Below are 15,755 nucleotides of genomic sequence, written 5' to 3' on the forward strand. Positions count from 1 at the left end.
AGGAACCAGCAATGGCACCATCAACTTGACTCCTGAGCAAAGGCACTCAGGCTGGAATTCAGTAAAATGCTGAGGCAGAGAGGGGGATAATGAAGCAGAGCTGAAAAGTTGTAGTATTTTTTTTTCATCTCATGTGTGATTTACAAGGTTTTAGCTGCTTGTGTCTGCTAGTTCCATGGTTTCCAGCAGATTTAGCACCTGTCAGTTCAGTTGTACACAGTGTTATGAGCAGAGCTGGCTTATTTCAGCAGGCAAAGCCATCAGATGTGTGGTGTGGGTAGGGGAAAGGGTTTGGTACAAGTAGGTCAGGTTGTGGTTTTGATGGGAGAGTAACTGAATAAAGCAAAACACAGAACTGTGGAGCTGGCCACACTCATGAAAAGGAATGTCAAATCTTTCTGTGCAGTGAGACCATAAAACCAGATTTTTGTGTGTGAAACCTGTCTGTGCAGCAAGTAGTCAGAAACAGAATGTTATACACATTTCTGAGACTGAAAGTCCTGGCTGTAATGTCCTGACTGTTCTACCAAACATAAGTTATGAGGGTATATTTAGGGTGTCACTTGTTGGTTTATTTCCTTATTTCTTTAAAGCAGGCTCTTCCAGCTTTTTTTTTTACTTCTAAGTAGTTAAAACTAGTATTGAAAGGGGAAAAAAAAGGTTTAAATACCTCCCACAGGCTAAGGAAACTCAGCTCTGCTGTCTGGAGCATGCCCTCCACATCCCTGTCAGGCACTGGCATTTGCAAGGCTGTTTCTTGAACTCCTTGTTCCCTCCCTGCCCTTTCTCACCCGTGTTTTCCCTCTTTGTCACCAATGTTTTCCCAGAGGTGCCATCAGTTTGGCTGCTGCACTCAGCTGTGTCCTGTGCTGGGTCTGTTGGAGCTGTCTAGAATCAGCTGTGTGTGCCCAGCATGGGGCAGCCTCTGGCTGATTCTCCCAGAGGCCACTTCTGCAGCCAAAACTTCTGCCACAGACAGCCAGTACAGACAGCATCCTGCTCTGCCTAAACCTCTTCAGTTTTCTGTTAGCTTATGCATGTTGATGACAATTTAGTTTTAGAGTCATCCTTGATTGCACTGGGAGGCTGTCCCAGGAAATCAGTAATGATCTCCTAGAAGCAAATTGATTTTTAATGTTGCTCAAATGCAGGTCAGTGGGTTTGTGTGTGTCTCTTGGCCATTGAGCTGAGAAAGGTGAGCACTTGATGTGTGTGTGAAAGTAGCACAGAGTGTAAAATGGCATGAGCAGAATCAGGACTGTGAGAAGAGAGTGAGGGCTTTGCCTTCTCCACTGTGCCAGGACAAGGCACTCTCTGAAATGGCCTGGGGTGGTTTGTGGACTGCTGTCGCTCAGGGTCTCTTCATGCACACATGGCCTGTGCCTGGAGTGCCCTGTGGAGCCCAGCCCAGCCATTGCCTTGCTCTGCCTTGCAGACCTCAGCCCAGCAGGCCCTGATGGGGACCATCAACAGCAGCATGCACGCGGTGCAGCAGGCCCAGGCCGACCTCAGCGAGGTGGACAACCTGCCACCCCTGGGGCAGGACATGGTGAGTTCTGAGCACACAGCCATGGCCCTGTGGGTTGTTCACAGAGCAGTTTAGTCATTGCCCCCAGGTCTAAAGTGATACTGCTAAAGCTTTTCATATGGGGTAAAATTTGTGCTCTCTCTAAGGAATTCGTGTACAGTGGCCCACCTCACTCTTATCAGTCTCCTGAGACCAGATGTAGCAGACTTCCTAATCCTGCCTGGAATGCTCTTGTTTTGTGGGCATATGTACAGTGAAACACAAACTATGGGCAGTATTAATGGTGGGACTTACTGCCTCCCAGAGACATGGAAAATGAGAACATGATTCTGTTGTTGATGATCCAGGTGAGGGCAGGAGGAGGACAGAGCCAGAGGGTCATTGCTTATGGGGGCTGTCAGTCAAGAGTGTTTAGCCTTTCTTATGGCAGTTACCTTAAAAGGGCAGCTGTTGAAATGTGAGAGCAAATCTGTAATGAATGAATCAGCAGAAGAAAATGCTTGCATTCATATTTCACTTTAAGGGTCTGCTGCTTTTCTTCTGTTTCACTTTTAACAATTCACAAAGGAATGGGATATGTACCTAGTGTCTTGCCTTACAGAACCTCACTGCAGTCCTTCATTCTTCTTTTCATTATTGCTCTTCAGGCATCAAGAGTATGGGTTCAGAACAAGGTTGATGAATCAAAACATGAAATACACTCTCAGGTTGATGCAATCACTGCAGGAACTGCATCTGTTGTTAACCTTACAGCAGGTAAATGTCAATGGGAAGGATTTCCTGGCAGTCTCTTCACTATTTGTCAATCCAAATCAAGAAACATGAACTGAGTATGGGGCAGCTGCAGAAGATTTTCTTTAAAACACGTCAGTAGCTAAGTGCATTGATGTGTGGAACAAACTTGGTATCCCTCCCAGCACAATTTTTTCTCTCTTCAGTTTCTCTAAAGGTGTAACAGTCAGTGAAGACAAAATGTAGCTGGCTTATCCAAGAGAGTGGAGTGTTTGCAAGGTTACTGCAAGAAAGCATCATTGATCTGGCAGTTGTTAAGGAGAGATTCTGTTTTTATTGACAGTGGGTTTTTCTTCAGCAAATTACAGGTTGAGGCAGCTGTGAGTGGCTTAAAGGAGACAAGACTGTATTGCCTTAGGTTATTTTAGTATTGAAGGAGGCTGAAACTGTGGACTTCTCAGCAAATGGCATTGAATGAAGAAACATTCTATTAGAGGATAGATTATTGAAGAAGAAATGTAAAAATCAGAAAATTTATAGCAATCTAATGTGTTTTTAAGTGACACATGACTTAGTAGGCATTGCTTGGCTGTCTTGAAATGTCTCTTTTATCTCTCCCCAGAGTGTAGCTTGTAGCTGCTGCTGTTTCCCTTTTAGCCACTAAAGCATTCTGATCATTGAAAAACATTTGCTCTGCAGGGGACCCAGTTGACACTGATTACACTGCTGTGGGATGTGCAATTACAACCATCTCCTCCAACCTCACTGAGATGTCCAAAGGTGTGAAACTGCTGGCTGCTCTCATGGATGATGAAGTTGGCAGTGGAGAAGACCTCCTGAAAGCTGCTCGAACCTTGGCCAGTGCTGTCTCAGACCTGCTGAAGGCTGTGCAACCAACTTCAGGAGAGGTGAGTCAAGGAAAACTTCTCAGGTTCCCCCTTTTTGGCCATATTGCCTGCACACTAATGCACAAGTTCCTTGAGGAAGTATGAAATGCAATTTCTGTGAATTAATGCATTTCTCTGTTGCCTCCTCCCAGCCTCGCCAGACAGTTCTGACTGCAGCTGGAAGCATTGGACAGGCCAGTGGGGAGCTGCTGAGGCAAATTGGGGAGAATGAGACAGATGAAAGGTTCCAGGTAATGAGGGGATTGTTTGTCACTGTCAGAACTGTGCAGTTTTGTAATGAGGAGGTCCCTGCAGAAAACCAAGCTGCTCAGAGTGAGGTTAGAAAATGCTGAAGTTTCTCTATGCTAATTGAATCCATTTTGAAGTTGATTTTAATTACACAATTACTGTATTTGCTGGGAATGCCCTAGTGAGGACAGGAATGATGAATCTGACTCCATGTTGTCAGAAGGCTAATTTATTACTTTATTATACTATATTATATTAAAGAATGCATACTAAACTATACTGAAGAATACAAAAAGGATACTTACTGAATGCTGAAAAGGTAATAATGAAAACTCCTGACTCTTTCCAGAGTCCTGACACAGCTTGGCCCTGATTGGCCAAAGAGTGAAAACAACTCACAGCAGAATCCAATGAAACAATCACTTGTTGGATAAACAATCTGCAAACACATTCCACATGTGAGCACAACACAGGAGAAGCAAATGAGATAAGAATTGTTTTCTTTTCTCTGAGTCTCCTCAGCTTCCCAGGAGAAAAATCCTGGGTGAAGGAATTTTTTCAGAGAATGTGAATGTGACACACAGTCACAGAATGCTGATTTCATAGGAACCCCTTCTTCTTCTGTGCATCATTCAGATGCTTCATGGAGAGCTTTTTGCACTGTATTTCTTCTCATTAAATATAATGGGGTTTATGTAGTGTTTGCTGTGTCTGTATGTATAAGTGTAAACATGTAGAAGTTAATAAAATATTTTGGTAAACTGAGTAGAAAAAAAAGCTGTAATTTTGCAAACAAAATTTCCTCCAGATGAAAAGTAGCATCAATTACAAAATCATTAATGCCTTATGGTTTAACAGTGTTTGCTGTTACCAGTGCTCTTAAATCCTCTGTAAAAAACATGTGTGGATTTTTTCACTGAATGCCATGGATGTGTTTGCACCAGAAGCATGGGAAGGCACTTTTCAGCAGCAGCCAGACCTCTGGAGTGTGCTGTGTGCAAGTGTCTGCTAATACAACTTAAGGCCCTTTTTACCCTTCATCCAGCAGTGGATCTGTGAACTTCATCAGAGTTCTCATTTGTATTCCTAGTTGAATATATCTATTACAACTCTTGGCTAAGAGAAAGAATTTAAGCATTCTTATCAGTGTTATGGAGTGTTGGAGAAAGTGGGTAAGGAAAAGGGATGGTTTATCACATCTAAAAGCAAAACAAAAAGTTGTGGGTTTGGTTTTTGAAATGCAATATTTTCTGCCTGCTGTGATGTTGAAATTATAAATAAGTGTATTGGAAGTATTTCCTTTACTGGAAAACTAGGTCATTTTAACAGTAGAGGCATTAGGAAGACTCCATCCTACTAAAAAACTGAAGTATATGGATGGGATTTTAAGTGGGGAAATGGGAAGAAATTGTTTGAACTTAGTGACTGCAGGAATGAACACCTGAGTTTGTTTTCCTGTCACAGACTGACTTTTCCTTTTACTTCACCAGGATGTTCTGATGAGTTTGGCCAAAGCTGTTGCCAACGCTGCTGCCATGTTGGTGCTGAAGGCCAAGAACGTGGCCCAGGTGGCCGAGGACACAGTCCTGCAGAACAGGGTCATTGCTGCTGCCACCCAGTGTGCCCTCTCCACCTCCCAGCTTGTGGCTTGTGCCAAGGTGAGGCAGGGGTGTCCAGTGGGTGCTGCTGTGCGTCCCCATGCCTTGAGCATGGACTGGTAAATAATAAACGTGGTGTGGCTGCTGTGCCCGTGCAGGTGGTGAGTCCCACCATCAGCTCCCCGGTGTGCCAGGAGCAGCTGATCGAGGCAGGGAAGCTGGTGGACCGCTCGGTGGAGAACTGCGTGCGGGCGTGCCAGGCGGCCACGGATGACAGCGAGCTGCTGAAGCAGGTGAGCGCCGCCGCCAGCATCGTCAGCCAGGCCCTGCACGACCTCCTGCAGCACGTGCGGCAGTTCGCCAGCAGGGGGGAGCCCATCGGCCGCTACGACCAGGCCACCGACACCATCATGTGTGTCACCGAGAGCATCTTCAGCTCCATGGGCGACGCTGGTGAGTGCCCCCGGGGTGTCCGCAGGGCTCCGAGCATGAGGGAACAGACGAGGATCTGACTCCATGCTTCAGAAGGGTTGATCTATTATTTTATGGTATATATTATATTAAAACTATACTAAAAGAATAGAAGAAAGGATTTCATCAGAAGGCTGGCTAAGAATAGAAAAAGAAGAGAATGAATAACAAAGGTTTGTGTCTGGGACAGAGAGTCTGAGCCAGCTGACTGTGATTGGCCATTAATTAGGAACAACCCAATGAGCCCAATCCCAGATGCACCTGTTGCATTCCACAGCAGCAGAGAACCATTGGTTACATTTTGTTCCTGAGGCCTCTCAGCTTCTCAAGAGGAAAAATCCTAAGGAAAGGATTTTTCAGAAAATATCATGGCTACAACGGTTCACATGTCAAGAAAATAAAAATCCTTTTTTTTCTGTTTTTTGCTTCTAAGGTAGTGCTGTTGTCATGGGTGGTGATCCAGCCCATAATATAAATCAGCAGTGTGCACATAGCTGTGTGCTGGATGGAGTAAATATTCAGTGAAAACAATCAATACCATGCTAAAGGAACACTGTAATATTTTGTGTTTTCTGCCACTGCTTCATGGTATTGTATAGCAGTTTCTCATCTCCAAATAAGAAGACAGGCACCTGGGAAATCCTTCACAGTGATTGGTGTTATTATGCATAGATTTTGTTGTAGGTTTTTAAACTTACATCTGCTTTTTCTTCCGAGACGTTTCTAAAAAGTGCAGCTTCTAAAACAGGAAACAAGATGTTCTTGGCTAAAACCATCTTAATGGTGCTAAGTGTTTTGTCACAAAGTTCTCAGTTTATATTAGACAAAAGATAATTCCCTAGAAACACAGGAAAAAGATGGGTGATTTTTATTGAAGGAGGGAAATCTTGGCTGTGATTTGAAAGCCAAGTCGTTAGTCTTTGCTGAGACAGGAGTTTCCTTCAACTGTGTATTCAAAATTACCTAAAACTACTGATTGTGTGTTTTTGTCTTATTATCTGGACTGCAAATACTACACTTTTTTCTTCTTCTCCGCTGTAGTGATTTCTGTCATTTATATTGTGGTCCAAGATTTGGTTATGAAACTTTCAAGTTATATGTGTATAAACATCAGTATCATTTTCAAGTGAAACAATACTTCAGCAAATGGAGGTGCAGTTTTTACCTTGTGAAACAATGCTGAGGTCTGAAAGCAAGGCTGCAGTGCAGAGAGGAGAGGGTGAGGATGGGGCTGTGCGCTCCCCATCGCTGTCTCCCTGTGCAGGTGAGATGGTGCGGCAGGCCCGGGTGCTGGCTCAGGCCACCTCGGATCTCGTCAATGCCATGAGGTCTGATGCAGAGGCTGAGATTGACATGGAGAACTCCAAGAAGCTTCTGGCTGCTGCAAAGCTCCTGGCAGACTCCACAGCCCGCATGGTGGAAGCTGCAAAGGTACCAGGGAAATGAACTGTCAGCTTACAATTGTTATGCTGTACACAGCAAAGAGAGGGTGTGTGGGGTTTATAAATAGCATCTGGCTGTTTATCTGGTTTCTCTTATCCTGTAAGAGTTCAGCATTTAATGACTTGCTACATTCCAAAAACCTATTTATTAGCTACCTGGATTGTTTTGGTTTTAAAGATCATCTTGCACTGCTTTTTCTTTCCTGTGTGCACGGGTTCATGGCTCAAGCCATGCAGGGCAGTTCCCACCAGCCCTGAGCCCTGCTGTGGTGCAGGGTCTGTACCAGTGCAGATGGAGCAACAGAACCACAGCAATCTCTTACTGCAGTCATTACACAGCAACTCCCATCTGTTAAAGAAACAGTTTCCTTCACCTGGGGAATCCTGCCTGTGTTGTTCCCTTCCACATCCTTCCCTCCTTGTTTTCACAAGAGACACAAATATCACAACTTTTCTTCCCTTTCTGTTTCAGTCTGCTAGGGAGGAATTGAATTTTTGAATTCCTTTGAATTCTTTCCCAGATCCTGCACTGAAATGATTTTTACAGCAGCAGGGCCGGCCATTCTTGCTGGGACTCCAGAAGGCCTGTGTGCCTGGCTGCCTATCCTTGGCTTTCCACTATTTTCTTACTTCAAGTGGAGATGATCTACTGTGTTAAAGTTTTAGACTGCAGTTACTGAAAGACATACTGAATTGGGAATTTCAAAAACTGTGTTTTTTTCAAAAACCTATATTCATACAAGTACATTATTTCAGATCAAAGGAGAAGCAGTTAAAAAAGCCTTTTTTCCCAAGCACCTGAAGTGGTATATGAAGCAAATGTTCAGTTTTCTTCCTCTAAGTACCAGACACAGTAACAGCCTTCCACTAGAAACAAACTTTCTGAAGTTTTGTAATACTTCAGTGTTCTTCTAATTTCCTTATGATAGTTTAAGGAAAACGAATGCTGATGTAGCTGACTTAAGTCTTGATGCTCATCCTCATTTTCTCCAGTCACTTTTACTCAGACTTACAGTTTTTGCTTGGACATTTTGTGCAGGGAGCTGCAGCCAATCCTGAAAATGAAGATCAGCAGCAGCGTCTGAGAGAAGCAGCAGAGGGACTGCGGGTTGCTACAAATGCTGCAGCCCAGAATGCCATCAAGAAGAAAATTGTCAACAGATTGGAGGTTGGAAACCATGTAGTGAAAGTGCTAAGCAGAGAATGACAGTGCTGTAAGCTCAGTTCCAGAGTACAAGCTTAGAATTAGACATGGCAGTGTATCATAACATAGTCCTCAGAAAATTGAGTAACTTGTATCACAGATGTGGTAAAGTGGTGTAAGATTTGACTCAGAAGGCATTTGGTGGGGGCTTAGTCCTAAAATTAAACAGCTGAGCTGGAATGGCTTCACTGCTGTGTAATTTATCTCTCTGGTGTGCCATTTACACACTGGACCTCTTGGTGCCTTTACTGGGATATAGAATTCCAGATGATTGCTGTACCAAGTTAGTTGGATCACAGCATGTCCAATTCAACTGGGGAATTACTCAGAGTCAGGAAGCCAAAATGGAAGTAAAAAGATAGATCCTATCTAGTGGCCCAGCCAAGGAGAAAAGTATTGTTGATAAAAAACAATGTGGGTTAAGTCACTCTTAAAACTCTCCTAAAGACTTCAGTGGAGACAACTCTCCCCAGGTTTAAGTTGTCTCCAGTCACCAGCCAAAAACCCCCTTGTTGGCAATAAGGGGCTGAACAACCCCTGAGGATGGGACCTGAAACTTCACAGTAAAAATAAAATTAGGCTGAATAATCAGTGAATAAAATCAGGGCAGGACCAGACTTCCAGCACACATGGCCTTGTTCCTCTGGAGGATTCTCCCAGGGACAGACATGCTGGATATACAACAATTTAGTAAGGATAAAATTTCTGATTTCCTACCATGGAAATTTGTTTTGTGGGCAAAGTTTGATCTTCACATTCTCAACTAAAATGAAGAAGACAGATTGAAAAAAGAAACTTTTCATAGTTCCTAGTTTGCAACTGTGATTTTTGCATTAGTCTGATTCAAATGCAGTAAAGTGACCATACATTAAGTTCCTGTGTCTGTCTAGAAGTAAAAATCAGGAGTACTTTAGGAAATAAAGGCTGAAATTTTCTAATTGCATTCAAGAAAGTTTTATAAAAAGAATATTTTTTATGTTTTGCTGTTATAACATATACTGCCTTAAAAAGGAGTAAAATGTGTAATAAACTTCATGCTTGCTTCTATTTAGTGGGCCAGTTAGTGTTGTACAACATGTTGAAGTACCTTGGATAAGTGGTTGAATTTTTATTTTTGTAATAGGGAGATGTTGATCATAACATCTGAAGGTGGTCTTCAGAATGCTTTTAGACTCAGAAATAGCAGTATTTTGTACCCCTGTGTCATTGTAGGATCTTGGCTTTTGCCATAGAGCAGTCTCAGCAGAAATGGGCTCCCTGGAGTCCTGGGCCAGGGGTGTCAGTGTAGCAGTGTGCAGCACTGTGGGTGCTGTGCTGTTTCCTCTGGCCTTCATAGGAACTCTTTGTTTAGACCATTTCTGCTGTTTGTAGTTCACTTATCTTCCTCCTGTTGAAACCTAAGCTGTGAAAGAGTAAAGGCACAGAATGCTTCTAAGTCTGCCTTTTTCTTTATTGGCAAATCAAAGATGGGTAACAGTATTCCAGTCATCTTCACCTTGAGAGAAGAGCAATGGTGGTCAGTTGAGGTTTCCTTAAGGCAAATCAAATTAAGGGATAAAATGTATTAATTTGTCAATGTTGTTACTGTCAAAGTTACCTGTAGTAATGTGTGTTCCAGCCTCTGAACTACTCACTTTTAGCACTGATTGAACTTTCTTTTTCTCCAAAGATTGCAGCTAAACAAGCTGCAGCTGCTGCTACTCAGACCATTGCAGCTTCTCAGAATGCAGCTGTTTCCAATAAGAACACAGCAGCCCACCAGCAACTTGTGCAGAGCTGCAAGGTAAACACAGCCCAGCCCATGCCAAATAACTCTTGAGCAATGCTTTTTGGGAACTGATGAGGATCACCAAGCAATAATGAAACCAATAATGATTTCTTATGTAGAACATCTCTAAAAAAGTTCTATTGTACACTAGTTTGGTCCCATGCATCCTAAATTAATTCTGTGACAGCACAGAAGTGATTTACTCGGAATACTGCAGTTGTCTTTATGGGGAGTGGGAAGGCTGCTTGTTTTATTTTTAGAGGATTTTGAGATTTTATTTTTTTACTGAAAATCTTTTCCCTTTGTCCATTTTAGACTGTTGCAGACCACATTCCTCAGCTGGTGCAGGGTGTAAGAGGAAGTCAAGCTCAGGCAGAAGACCTCAGTGCTCAGCTTGCTTTAATCAATTCCAGCCAGAATTTCCTTCAGGTGAAGTGAACCAATCATTGCAGTAGATGTAAAAAGCTTTTTTTTTTAGTGCTGTATGTTTTCATTTGTGATCAATAAGCAGTAAACTGTTAAGAACCATGTAAGAAGTTCACTGCTCTGAGCCATAGACGGGCAGAATTTCATTCCTCAGGTTAGGTGGCCAAAATCCATTGTAGCTATGGAGAGTGAGAACTGCTGACATTGAGGTTAAAAGTAACAGGAAAAAAGTATGGTTTTGGAGAAGAAAGAGTCATTGCTGTACACTTGTCTTCTGGGTTAGAGTTTAAAGTACAAAACTGAGAGAATTTAGCATCTTTCTAAGTAGAGGTCTGAGTCTGAATATGTGGCAGGCTGTGGTGACCTTTTTAAGCAAGGTAGACTTAGTGTTGCAGCAACAGGTTTCAGAGTTCCTCAGAAATAAAAGAGAATACTTGCATGGTAGTTCCTCAGAAATAAAAGAGAATACTTGCATGGTTTTTAAGATATTAGCCTGCATAATAGACCTAGATTGATGGTTTGGGAAAAATACAAAATTTGACTGTGTGCTTTTTCTATAACATCTTAAAGTAGAAAGATAGACTCTTGAGTATTGATAACAAAACTATTGGCTTATTGTTAACCTTACAGGAAACAACACCAGAAACCAATTCTGTGTGCAATGGCATGCTCATTACTTGGCATCAGTTAGTGTTACCTTAAAGTGATGGCTGTTAGCAGATTTTTATGGTTCTGTGTAGGCAGAGGGATCACAAACCATCTTCTCACTCTGTTTAAGTATTTGCTTTATGATTCCCTCTGGAGTCATTTACATGATTGATCCATCTCCCCTGTGGCTGTATGTGTGTACAGTGGTGATGATGAGAATCAGCAAAGGTTTTTAGTTGTATCAGCAGTAATCCCTTTGTAGAGGCATTGCTTGAATTACAATTTTAATTTCATAGAATTTTGGCAGAGGTTAATACTTAGAAACTTAGAGAGAAATTTGCCATCTCTGCCACCTTGAGCTGATTGTACCACATGAATGCAGAGTGGAAAAATTTCACATTTCATTATTTTTAAGTAGTCTACATGAGTATTCAAAGGCCTCAGGCAGATACTGGAACCAATGGAGTAGTCATTGTCCCAGTAAAGCACAGATGAGTCCTGCTACAGAGGGCTTGGAAATGTGACAGAATTCTGACAGGGTGTTCCAGCTTAAGGAGCAGGAATGTGCTAGGCATTAAAGAAAAATCTAGAAACCTCATCAGTGTGTGAATGAAGGAAGCAGTTTTATTGAATCCTAAACTTTCTTTAAAGAAAATGAGCTGTTAAAACTAATTGTGTTCACTGTTGTTCTTTGACCAGCCTGGAAGTAAAATGGTGGCATCTGCTAAAGCTGCTGTCCCCACAGTGACTGATCAAGCAGCAGCAATGCAGCTCAGTCAGTGTGCAAAGAATCTTGCTACCAGCTTAGCTGAGCTGAGAACTGCCTCCCAGAAGGTGGGTAAATCCTGCTTTTCATCAGCTAAAACAAGAGCCCTTCTTGTCCCCCCCGAGGCAGTGCTCACCTCTCACTGCTGTATTTTGTGCACACTTTGCTCAGACTCCCAGGTGGCCTCTGTGTCATGAGAGAAGGGGGAGGGAGAAGTGCCAAGAAAGCTGAACAAGCTTGTGCTGCCCTTTCCATAGCAGCCAAATGGGAGCAGGGTATGCAGAGCAGCATCTGAGCAGACTCTGAGCTGCTGTTCCATTCAAGGGAGAGCAGGGAAAAGGGAACACATCTCGTGCCACACCAAACCAGTGAGAGCCCAGCTACAGCTCTGATCTGCTGTAGTTGTGAACTGGAACCATCATCTCTAAAACTCAGGGAAGCAGATGCTCTGTTTTACACACAGATTTCTGAACTATGTGGGACTTAAAAAATGCAAGTGGAAAGTCTGATCTTTTGTGTGTGTGTGTGTACACTGAGGCCAGGATTGTAGCACCAGGGTGGCCACACCTGAGCTAATGCCACAATTTCCATCTCATTCTGCTGAGTGTGGGCTGCCACATCAGGGAGTCACTGGGATTTTGGTCATGATGCCCAGTGAGGTCACTGTCCAAGGGGAAACCCAGAGTGCCACAGTCACTTTCTCAGTCCCTGGGCTGCCTGCTGTGAAGGGACATGCACACAAGGCAAGTGCACCTCATTCCCCTGGTGCCTCTTAGCAGGGTCTTGTTCTCTTCACAGACTGAAAATATTGTTCAGGAGTTTGGAATCCATGATGTATAACCCTGAGAGGGCTCACAATGGCCTCTAAAGTAGGAAGAGAAATAATATGGGAGGGGAGATGAGATCTGAAGAATTTACTGTTTCTGAAAGTTGCATACAGCTGCTAACAGTGGTGCTGATCTGGTTTCTGAACAGGCTCATGAAGCTTGTGGCCCAATGGAAATTGATTCTGCTTTGAATACAGTCCAGACACTCAAAAATGAACTGCAGGATGCGAAGATGGCAGCTGTGGATGGACAGTTAAAACCTCTCCCAGGAGAAACTGTAATTGAGGAAGGATGTTCTTCATTTAAAAACAAACAAAGTTAGCTGTTAAAAACTTAAATATTAGAGGCAAAACAGTCGTGAAGCTTTGGATAATGATCATGCTGATAGGATTTTGCACTGATTCTCTTAAAATTGCGTGTGTTACTACAACAGCAACAGTGTGTTCTGTAGTGGAGTTACTCATAGGACTGTAGGGGCTTCCTTCTCTATTGTACAAATTACAATTTGGTAACAATAATGTTTTGGTCTTGTCAAAAAGAATTTCTTTTCAATAGTGACAATGATGAGAACTCAGGACAGCCAGTTCTAGTAGGCTTAGAAAATGAAATGGCTTATTTGGGGTGGGGAGGAAAGCCCTTCCTTGGATGAAGGTATTTATTTCCATTGCTAATTCTAAAATAGTTTTGTTGTTCACACTACCTAATATGTTAATTTATTCCATCCTGAACAGGGAAAACGTGTTAGTCAGATTTCAGAAAAATTGTGTGTGTGTTCAGTAGCTGAGGTGGAAGTTTAGGTTTTTGTGGAATGAGGAATTTTTCAGTACTGTCTAAAACAAAGTGTATTTTTGTTGTGCTTAACCTAAGTAATTTGTGCTTTGCAATTTTTTACAGCTTGAGAAATGCACTCAGGACCTGGGAAGCACATCCAAAGCTGTGGGATCTTCCATGGCCCAGCTGTTAACTTGTGCTGCTCAGGGCAACGAGCACTACACAGGTACTGCTTTATCCGTAATGGCTCTGTCAAGCCTCTGCTGTCCATCACCTTGATAAAGGCTTTTCTTGTCACAGACTACTGAAATCAAGAAATTCCTTAATTTTTTATAGTGCTGATAGTGAATTGTGCTAAGTTATGAAGAATTGAATGTGACTCACACTTCATAAAAGAACAGTGATGCAATGTGCTCTGTCTTTAATCAGAATAGATTGGGACATCTGTTGTTTTTGTAAATAGGTGCCACTGAGACTGTGAAAGGCTGAAATAAAATGTATTGCATTTTAAAGGTCAGTGCCACTGGAGATGTTGCTTGCAGAAGGTTTAAACCTGTCCTTGCAGAAGGTTTAAAGGGTGCCTTGGATGTGTTTTGAAGCAGCAGGATATGAACATAGTGGGGACAGCTTGCTGACATTCAGAGCTGCATCTCTTCCTGGTGTTACCAGTTCATGTACAATGCAGCTGCTCTGGCTGATTCATTGAGCACATTTGCATAGTTTGAGGTAAAGCCAATAGGAAACCTGGGCACACAGATTCTACAGTTTATTTTTGTGCCTGTACTTTTAGTTTAGAAACAAAAATGCCTTAATTAGAAAAATGCTCTACAGGAGGGACAAAAGCTTACTTGTAGATGTTAAAATGTTCTGTGTCCTTATTTCTGTTAGAAATGAAAGCTGTTGTTGCAAATGCTCCCATAAGATTTTTTTGTCTAATATTACTGATAAAATGTCATTATGGCAATTACCACTTCATTGGTTATAATTGCATCTGGGCTCTAGAACTTACAGCTGCTTTCATTTGTAGCAGATGGAATTTCATCAAGATAGCTCATATTTCTGTCACATAGTTGTGCACAAGTAGGCACCAGGTATCAGGCAAGGAGTACAGATACTTGCAGCTGATAATGAATAGCTAAACTTAGTAGCTCTCATCATCAGATTGTAGGAAACCCTACAGAGCAATGAGTTCCTTTTCAATAATTTCAAATAGAAGGAGGAGACCATTATTCACATAGTCCTACACTTTAGCACTGGAGTTGATAGATATCTACTATATTATATAGTATTACAGAGGTAATTACAGAATTACAAAGATAATATTACTATATTACCTTTGTGATTCTGTTAAAATTACATCTCTGTAATTTTAACAGAATTACAAAGGTAATTCTGTTAAATTACCTTTAACAGAAGGTAATTTTATGACATCTTTTCTGTGACTTCATTCAGTTATTTTTACATGTTTTTACTCACAGTGATGTTAGATTATATCAAGTTGTATCATTCCTAATAATCTCTTTTTTGATTGCTTGAAGTTAAGCTGTTGTGCTGTGGCTCTGAACTCCTGTGCACCATTCTTGCAGACAATCACTTCCCCTATAGCTTGGAGTATGAGTTTTTCCTCATCTTCAGGTTTTAGCTTTTCTTCTTTTTCAGTGCTTCACTAGGATGTAGTCACTGAGAGACTGTGCCCAGAATGTGGTTTTTGGGCTGTAACATTTACTTTATGGCTTCACTACAGACATTTAAATAAGCAAATTATACTGTGTATTTCAAATTTGTTCCTGTTTGAAGGTTTTCTTTTAAATTGCATTCTCAGTGTTATTTTGCAATAGGATCATTACCTGCAAGATCATGTCATGAAACACAAAGGTTGTCTTTAAAGGTACTAATAAAATCCTTGGTGCAATGTGACCACAGGAGTTGCTGCCAGAGAAACTGCTCAGGCCTTGAAGACTTTGGCTCAGGCAGCACGAGGGGTTGCAGCCTCTACCAGTGACCCTGTGGCAGCCCATGCCATGCTGGACTCTGCCAGGGATGTCATGGAAGGCTCTGCCATGCTGATCCAGGAGGCCAAGCAGGCCCTGGCTGCCCCAGGGGATGCAGACAGTCAGCAGAGATTAGCCCAGGTAAGCTGGGACTTGAGCAGCTGCAAGAGCTGTCAAATATGCAGTGAATTTACTCCAAGCCAGCATTGAATAAGGAGAGAGAATGACAGAAAATAAGGCTGATAGGTATTTCAACTTTCTGTTCCTTTCAACAGCTCTCAGACAATATAATGCCTAGGTTAAACAATGGAAATGGTATTAAGTATGGTATTTTAGTCATCTCTTAGAAAAACATACAAAGATGCAGCTCTGTGCTTTTACCCACAACATATGTGAGGAGACTGCTTGACTGCAAAAGTGAGACAGCCGTTAAACTGGTAATTTTCA

The 15,755-nt window shown here is 42.2% G+C and overlaps 1 protein-coding gene across 3 annotated transcripts in view; it reads left to right on the forward strand.

Annotated features, from left to right (window-relative positions):
• Positions 1 to 15,755, forward strand: part of TLN2 (talin 2) — a 144,382-nt gene that overhangs the window by 78,371 nt on the left and 50,256 nt on the right. For all 3 annotated transcript variants that reach the window (XM_036389867.2, XM_036389866.2, XM_036389868.2), the window contains 14 exons: positions 1,436 to 1,549; positions 2,176 to 2,284; positions 2,960 to 3,168; positions 3,300 to 3,398; positions 4,887 to 5,054; positions 5,153 to 5,447; positions 6,730 to 6,896; positions 7,947 to 8,075; positions 9,781 to 9,894; positions 10,195 to 10,308; positions 11,653 to 11,787; positions 12,695 to 12,823; positions 13,441 to 13,543; positions 15,241 to 15,449. In XM_036389867.2, coding sequence (XP_036245760.1) covers positions 1,436 to 1,549; positions 2,176 to 2,284; positions 2,960 to 3,168; positions 3,300 to 3,398; positions 4,887 to 5,054; positions 5,153 to 5,447; positions 6,730 to 6,896; positions 7,947 to 8,075; positions 9,781 to 9,894; positions 10,195 to 10,308; positions 11,653 to 11,787; positions 12,695 to 12,823; positions 13,441 to 13,543; positions 15,241 to 15,449 — 2,094 coding nt within the window. The remainder of the gene's footprint in view (positions 1 to 1,435; positions 1,550 to 2,175; positions 2,285 to 2,959; positions 3,169 to 3,299; positions 3,399 to 4,886; positions 5,055 to 5,152; positions 5,448 to 6,729; positions 6,897 to 7,946; positions 8,076 to 9,780; positions 9,895 to 10,194; positions 10,309 to 11,652; positions 11,788 to 12,694; positions 12,824 to 13,440; positions 13,544 to 15,240; positions 15,450 to 15,755) is intronic.

Source organism: Molothrus ater, chromosome 13, assembly GCF_012460135.2.
Source record: "Molothrus ater isolate BHLD 08-10-18 breed brown headed cowbird chromosome 13, BPBGC_Mater_1.1, whole genome shotgun sequence".
NCBI lineage: Eukaryota > Metazoa > Chordata > Aves > Passeriformes > Icteridae > Molothrus > Molothrus ater.